Source organism: Nicotiana tomentosiformis, chromosome 2 (assembly GCF_000390325.3).
Source record: "Nicotiana tomentosiformis chromosome 2, ASM39032v3, whole genome shotgun sequence".
Taxonomy (NCBI): domain Eukaryota; kingdom Viridiplantae; phylum Streptophyta; class Magnoliopsida; order Solanales; family Solanaceae; genus Nicotiana; species Nicotiana tomentosiformis.
The window spans coordinates 75,969,116-75,977,344 of NC_090813.1; the positions used below are offsets into that span (position 1 = coordinate 75,969,116).

Genomic DNA, 8,229 nt, shown 5'->3' on the forward strand with positions numbered 1-8,229 from the left:
CATATGATACAAAGAAAATAATATTAATTTTAATAGAGATTAAGTTTTAGTTAGCCATGTTAAGATATTGACTTTTAATTTTATTAATGCTGTCCGAAAGATGAGTGGTTGAACAAATAGCGTATGAGTGAAATGTGGCAAAAAGCAGAAAGCAGAAAGCAGAGAGAGTCGCTTTCGAGCTTCAGAGTGTCAAAGTCTCAAAATGTTCCTTTAGCGTGAGAAGTTAAGGACATCCGGGGGCGGAGCTAGCGAGCTATTTACGTGTTCCGTCGAATTCAGTAACTTTAGTTCAAATTATGTATTTGTTTGATAAAATTTATTAAACATGTATAAATTATTAATTTAGAATCCAGTAACTTAAAAATAATCAGAATCCTGAGCTCATAAATTTCAAATTCTGACTTCGCTTCTGAGGATATACCCTAAAATTTAAAATAATGCTAATTTACGACACTTTATTCTTAATATTTAGGCAACAATTATGAAGCTTAGTACACAGTATCTAGCATAGGAGTTTTTGTCCGGGCAGGTAAACATTTATTAAAGAACCGACTAACTAAAACCATTCTAATTAGTTACTAACTGTACAAAAAGCAGCGTATGAGTGAAAGGTAGCAAAAAGCAGAAAGCAGAGAGTCGCTTTCGAGCTTCAGAGTGTCAAAGTCTCAAAATTTTCCTTTAACGTGAGAACGCGTTGATAAAAAAAATCATTCACACAGAGAAATAGCCTAACTATGACTCCTCCTCCTCTTCTTCTTCTTCTTCTTCGCCGCCGGCCCACCACCTATTCCAACAAAGCTCCTTCTCCTATTACTCCTTCTGTTAATTCTCTACGTTTCTTTCACAAGATTCTCCTTTATTTTCCACCATATGCCATAATTTTTCATATTCTTCTTTCCCTCTGCTCTTCCAATTTTAAGGTACGCAATAATTATGAATTATGATTATTACTATTTATTATTATTCTTAGATTTCTTATTTTGCTTTTTATGGAATTGATGATTTTACCATCTTGTTTTATTTAGTGATGGAGCTAAAACTATAGGAAGTTTAACGAATCAAGCTATCAAATTCATTTGCCTTTTGACTTTTTTGCTTATTTTTTTTTTTTGAAAAGAATATATATGTAAGTGACCTTAATTCAGCTGTATCCAAAGAGTGAATTTGTAGGGATGGAGCTAAATGAGTAAATCTTTAGTAAATTTAAGGCATCGAGCTATCAAATTCCTTGCCTTTTTGACTTTTTGCTTTATTTATTTATTATAGAAAATATGTAGGCAAACCTTAATTCAGCTGTAGCCAAAGAATAGCGCTTTCAACCTCCTGCAATTTTAGTGAGTTCTTAATACAAAATGAAAACAATATTTGTGCTTACCCATATTGACTTCGTTTTTCTTTAAATAGCCATGCCGGGTCAGCTTGCGCACACCTCCACTAACTCCACGGGTACCGGTACCTACTACCTTCCACCAGCACCACACACCTGTCTACTAAGGCTTGGACAGATGGAAAGAAATAACCTAGTATTTTTTGCCTTCGCTGGGAATATAGCATATTGACTTTTACTGAATCAATGTTGATCATTCTTAAGTTTTATAGAATTTTTATAGTACATTTTGTTAGGGCAGGAATTTTCCATCTGAGCAAAAAATGTTTTGCTTTGATAATAAGTTTAACAAGCTGAAGGAGGAAAACTTTTTTGTGAAAAAGAATTCTTTTCTTTGTTTTACAGGGTATCCATGGTGAAGGCTAACATGTAATTTACTCATCTAGAGGCACTATCAATTGATTAGAATATTTGTCCCGCAAAAAGCAAATTGACATGAGTTGTTGCTTTTTTGGTGCCCGGAAAAAAGGTGATGATCTTGTTCATCATGATACAAGAGATACAGGAGGTTAGTGCGTATTTAAAATAGGGATGGTAGCTGATGGATTTTTTTTTTCTGGTTTTATGAATTTATTTGGTTGTTTGGAGGACTTGTTTGCAAGTTTATGCGCTTGGCATTGACACTCAGAGGGATTGACCCTATTATCTGCTTGCCTAGTCACAAAATTTTACAGGTTAACATGATTTATGTATTTAAAAAAAATCCCCCCTTGCTTGAATGTAAAGGGAAGAAGGTAAAAGTGTGGATAGATTAAGAAAAAAGGACAATGGAATGAGAAACTTACCGATTAAAAAAAGAAAAAAAAAAGACACCGGAATGAGAAACTTAAGAACTACAGCAAGTATCATACCAAAATCAGTAATGAGTAGATTGAGTGAATATGCAAGTTTTCAAGGCCTATGAAAGTCGAATCAATATTGTGGTATGCGTATATATGTCAGATGGGTTGAGGGTGAAGTGATGAGGAAATGATACAAAATGCTCAGAACTGTAACACAAATTATCTTTAATACTTTTTAGATGCATTGCACATTTGGTTCTAGACAATTTTCAACTTAGGCATAAGCGACGCCAATGCAAAAGAATTGTCTGCTGGATTGCTTTGAGTGTCTTCACTAGAGATTGTCTTAAGTAAATCCAAGATGGGCCATCCTGAAGTATGGAAGACACCAAAGGCAATAAAATGGAAGGTTCAATGTAAGGATCGAGAATAGAGTTCTGAATGTACCTGCTAATTGGCTTGCTAAAATATGTTCGATTTGGTTAAGGAGAAGAGCCAATTATCCAAGTGTGTTACAGGTGTCTTATCTGTTAGATAATTGGTCAAGTGTGTTACATTTGTGTTATTTATTATGATAAACAAGTTCATTATATGGAGTAGTGGGAAGATTCACTAGTGATCACATTCTTTAGAGGATGGCAAGTTCCATTTTGTCTGTTTTCTCGGGAAGCCACATAAAAATTCTGATTCTAACTCTCACAGGAAGATTTGATGCCTTATATTGTATTATTGGTCCTAATTAGATGCCTTAAAAAATTTCTTATTACCTCATTTTAAGCACAACAAATAAGATAATTAGCCTCTATTCTGCATTTTCATACACCATACATATCTTTTATTTTTGGCAGGCCGCGCCGTTGCAAGCACAAAGAATTTTTCATTTAGTGAATTAAGAATAGCAACCAACAACTTCCATCAAACTAATAAAATAGGGCGAGGCGGTTTTGGCACAGTATACAAGGTACAGCTCTACTCTGAGAATACATCTCATGTTCTTTCATGCCCGAGTTTTATGCATGGACAACTTATTTTGTGTCTTTTGCATAGTGCTGTTTGTCACATTCTTGGATGTTAAGGTTTATTTTAAGTTACAGAAGCAGACTGATTTCTGAAATTCACAGGAATTCTTCATTCCTAACTTCTTATTCTGTTATTTGATTTTCATGATCATCTCCCTCTTTAAAAATAATTGTGTAATACGGCAATTGTCTTTGCTTCTGAGGTTAAGACTTTAGTAAATACTAACAAATTTCGTTGTATTTAATTACATTGATATAGTTCTTGTTGCTGGTTATTAACTCCTGTGCAATTTGTAGGGAACTCTAAAAAATGGAAAAGAAATCGCTGTGAAGACACTTGCAGCGGAATCAAAGCAGGGTTTGCGGGAGTTTTTGACTGAAATTGAGACCATATCAAATGTCAGACATCCAAATCTAGTTGAGATAATTGGATGTTGTGTTGACGGAAATAACCGGATTTTGGTCTATGAATATTTAGTAAATAGAAGCCTTGACCAAGCACTGTTTGGTAATTGCAGAACTTCTGGTGAAGTAAAAGATTAACTTCAGAGTTATGGAATGGGCTACTGATAATGGCTTTCTCTTTGCAGGTTCCAGGATTAATATTAAGTTGGAATGGGACAAAAGGGCTGCTATTTGCTTGGGTACCGCTCAAGGTCTTGCATATCTACATGAAGAACTAGTGCCACATATAGTGCACAGGGACATAAAAGCTAGTAATATTCTACTTGACAAGGATTATACACCAAAAATTGGAGATTTTGGGCTTGCCAAGCTTTTCCCAGATAATATCACCCATATCAGCACGAAAATAGCAGGAACAACGTATGTCTTCCTCTGAATTTTTAGTCGAACCCCTCTATGTTTTGCATGGCTGAAAGTAGGACCTTATGGCTTCGTTGGGTTTAGGATGTAATCAGTTGTAAAGATATCATGAGATGCTGTGGGTTGCTTTAACTCTAAGTAAATTAAAAAGGAGTGGAAAAACAATGCTGGAAATGAATGCCATGAAGTAAAAAGGTAGAAAAGAAGCTTTTACAGGTGCCATTCATGTAACTAGGGTCTTTTGTCCATCTTTTTTCTTTTATCGATTTTGTGATTGCTACTTGTTTGTGGTGGCTGTTTGTCTTGGGTGAATAGTCAAGTATGTGCTTCTTGAGAACTTTAGTCTATGAGACTATGAAACACTTCTGTAGATATAACCAAATGTGAAAAAAACTAGGTTGCTTAGGCTCGGAAGCAATATGTGCCCCTACTATACCTAAGGATGAATTCACTGAGTGAATGAGCATGAATTAGAGCCATATGAATATGGAGGAGTCATTAAAAGTTTGCTTGAGATTGAGGTATAGTTAGTTTGATTCTTCAGTGCAGATAATTAGTTTGTATCTCATAAAGTAAAAAAGAATGTTGGTAAATAAAACGTGTGCATTAAATACTCAACTACTTTGTGCTTGGCTTTTACTCTTATAACTCATAGTACACATATAGTTCATTATTACTATATGATTAAATGAGAAGTCAATGCATCTTTCTTTTTTCTGTCCTGCAGTCCTAAAGAGAATTCAGTGGAACATTTAAACAGTGTTGTAATATATCCACCTTATTAGATTGTTGAAAATTTTGCTGTTGTCTCATCTCATGAACTTATAAAAGAAAGTGTCTTTATATCCAATTAAAATTTTAGAGGTTGTTATATCAAATAGGGTCATAACATTGGAAAGCAAGAAAGTCATAGTGCTTCCGATGATTAAGCACAAATTTTAAACTTTCTTTCATAAGTCAAATAAAGCCATTCCTTTATTTGTTTTAAAAGTTTGTATATGCTTTCCCTAGAATAAAGTTTGAAAATAGCCTTAATAGGATGTGTTTGACACATTTAACTACTGCTATTCTAAAGAAAGCGATAAGGCATGCAAATAAAAAGTAAGGTTTATATATAGTTGACAAATGCAGAAAAGGATCCCTTAATAAAAATAATAAACTGATTATTTCTTTTCTAGCTCTTTAGAGTCATTTATAAACAATTATATGAATATATAGATTCAAGCATTTTCAATTTCCTGAAGATTTGTTTTTAGATCATAGATCTCCAATATATTTGTTGGAGGCGAGTTTCTGACTTCTAGACCTTTTCGCTCTTCCAAGCAGTGGCTATCTGGCACCCGAATATGTATTAGGCGGACAATTAACGATGAAGGCTGATGTTTACAGTTTTGGGGTCCTAATACTGGAAACAGTTAGTGGCAGGAGCAGCAGCAGTAGTATTTGGCAAGGGGATAAGAAGTCACTTCTCGGATGGGTGGGTCAGATTTTTCTTAGTTCCTTAATCTATTTAAAAGTATGGCATTCATTTCCTGGGTGTAGCATCTAGAATCTGTTGCATGATTCGTCTTGTATTTTCAACTAATAACCATATATTCTGGTTCATGTTAATGAAAATCTCTGAACACCGCAAGGACATTTGGAGATGAATGCACTATATGAAGTCAAATTGAGTAGAGGTCTGGTAAAATAAATAAATAAATAAATAAATAAAAGAACATAAGTGAATCCATCTCTAGTTATTATATGATTAAGCTTTTTCACTTCTCGCAGAGTTATATGAGTATTAATAGTTATAGAATCCAACTGATAAGAAGTTGATAAAAAGAGTTTCTCTGAATGTAAAAAATGATATATTAAAGACAACTGTGTGAGTGAAAGGAAAGCAGCTGAGATTCTGAGACTTCTTTTTCTTTTCTGAGTGTGTCATCAGAAAGGCTACTCGAAGCACGAGCTGATCCAATAAGGTATTCATTAGGTAAAAAAAGCTAGTACCTTATTCTCTATAGGAGTTTGTATTCACTACCAGAAATTCATAGTTATCTGGGGTAAAGAGAACTAAATTTCTAAATGAATGTTAGTATTATCAATATGTCATTGTTCAGAAATTTTGAGTTTTCCCTTTCTAAAATTATGTTGGTTGGGGCAGAAGGAGGAGGGTAAAGTAAGGCCGTGAAAGGGGATTCCTTGCTCAAATATTTTTTCAAAGAAGTCAAATGATGTCTGTTTGCTAAACTTTGGTTTTCTAATCTCCCTTTCATTAGCTAGTTTTAGGATGCAATTGTTGTTTCCAGAGTTACTGACAAGCCAGTTATTCAAATCGAAGATGTAGCAACAGTAAGATAAATTCCAAAATGGATTGATTTATTCAGTTTGGTTAGCTGAATCTCACAAATTTATGGCTATATAGTGTTAGCAACCTACAGGCTCTAAGCTACTTGTAAATGCAATTTTCTCCTTTCCCCTTTTTTCTCCATTCCGAGTGTTGAGTGATCAAAATGATAGAAGTACAATTTATTGTATCAGGCCTGGCAGCTCTATGAAGACAGAAAGCTATTGGAGCTGGTAGATGCAGAATTGGATGATTTCCCCGAAAAAGAAGTCGTCAGGTACATCAAGGTAGCTCTGTTTTGCACCCAAGCAAATGCAAACAGAAGACCGATGATGAGCCAGGTTATTGAGATGCTTTCAAGAAATATCCAGCTAAATGAGAAAGAACTTACACCACCTGGTTTCTTCCAAGATTCTGATGCAAGCATGCGTTCAAAATTGAAGTCGTCTGAATGCAGTACTAGTCAACAAAGTTCTGTACCCTTCACAATCACTCAGGTGATCCCTAGATAATCATCATTGGTGACTGGCACTTGAGCATCATTCTTCCTGGGAGATTGCTTGTGGCTTTGTTTGAGATTTCTAAAATTAAATTTGCAAAATCAGTTTTTTTTTTTTTAATTTCTGGAAAAAGTGTTTCTAAGAGTAAATTAACTTTTTGTTTAAAGGTTTCTTAACTGAGTTTTTAAATTCTTTCAAAAGTTTTTGGAGTTTTTGAAAAAATTGAAATTCTGAGTTTTTTTATTTATCGGACACTTTTTCAAAAAAAAAAACTCAAAAACTGAGTTTGCTAACTCAATTTTTTAGAAAATTTCAAACAAATGCCACCTAACTTTTCAGAAGAATGAAATTACAAAATTAGTGATATAGCTTCACATTGTCAAAGCTCCTTGGCTAAATTCCAGCAACTTATTTTTGCTCCACTGCTGTTTTGTGCCGCTAGTTCTTTTGTTTCCTTTTTTTACCTTTTTGTTTTCTTTCATCCTCTTTTTCCTCCTCTCCTCCCTCTCTCTCTATATATGTACGTGGTTATCGACATTATTGATTCCTAGCGGTTATCAATCTTCTTATACATTCAAAGCTATTTTTTTGATAAATGAAAGTGTGTACTAAAGGTAAGTTATTTCGTCTTTTAACTTCCAAATTTAGTCTTTGTCCTAACAGGAAGCCTATTCATCTAGCAAGCTTTTATTGAAGGGAAATTGCACTTCCTCTCTCTTGTCCTCTTTCATTCATGTTTCAATTCTCGTATTAGGAAACTATATAGTTTTTAGATTATATTATAATTTTGTACTTTATGATATAATATAATAAGCCCGTATATATTCAAACTACTCATTTAAATTATGACACTAATTCTTGAAACCCTAAATTAGAAAAAAAATAAGATTTAAATTCTTTCGTAATCATATATATATATATAAAAGATCAACCTGGATATTCGAAAATACAAATTCAATTCATCAAGACAATGAAATCACATTGTGGTCAACTATTTTTTTTTTTTTTAAACAATGCAGTCACAAATTTATAAAACTCAAATTTGACAATGGTGTATTAAAAAGATAAAAGCATTCCTTCAATTTTATAGAATATAATATTATTCGACTAATCACAACTAAAAGCCAGAAGGTACACAAATGGAGGAAGAAAGCTGAATTTGAAATCGTTTGGCAACTCTATCCAACGGCTGTAAAAAAAAAAAAAACTTATTTTCTGCTTTTGCTTAAAATAAATTGAAAAGTAGAAGAGAAAAGAGAGCAATTATTCAAGCTAACAAGAACAATAGCATAATTCTACAACAGAAGAAAAAGAAAGATAACAGTTGATCGAAAAAGAACTACTACTAACTAACCGAGATATTGGAGAAGCCAGAAGCGTTGTT

At 33.6% G+C, this 8,229-nt stretch overlaps 1 protein-coding gene across 1 annotated transcript; it reads left to right on the forward strand.

Annotated features, from left to right (window-relative positions):
- The first annotated feature begins 645 nt into the window (after positions 1-645).
- Positions 646-7,463, forward strand: LOC104093777 (cold-responsive protein kinase 1-like). The gene is made up of 7 exons (XM_009599593.4): positions 646-920; positions 1,733-1,895; positions 3,018-3,130; positions 3,486-3,696; positions 3,779-4,013; positions 5,340-5,490; positions 6,540-7,463. Exons 2-7 carry the CDS (start codon positions 1,823-1,825, stop codon positions 6,855-6,857), a joined length of 1,101 nt encoding a protein of 366 aa, XP_009597888.1. The 5' UTR covers positions 646-920; positions 1,733-1,822; the 3' UTR covers positions 6,858-7,463.
- Positions 7,464-8,229: the final 766 nt, after the last annotated feature.

Excerpts from the sequence above, each read along its gene's own strand:
- LOC104093777 (XM_009599593.4), top strand. The coding sequence starts at position 1,823 with ATGAGTTGTTGCTTTTTTGGTGCCCGGAAAAAAGGTGATGATCTTGTT. Across the intron at positions 1,896-3,017 it reads TGATACAAGAGATACAGGAG|GCCGCGCCGTTGCAAGCACA; the intron begins GTTAGTGCGTAT and ends TATTTTTGGCAG. Across the intron at positions 3,697-3,778 it reads CCTTGACCAAGCACTGTTTG|GTTCCAGGATTAATATTAAG; the intron begins GTAATTGCAGAA and ends TTCTCTTTGCAG.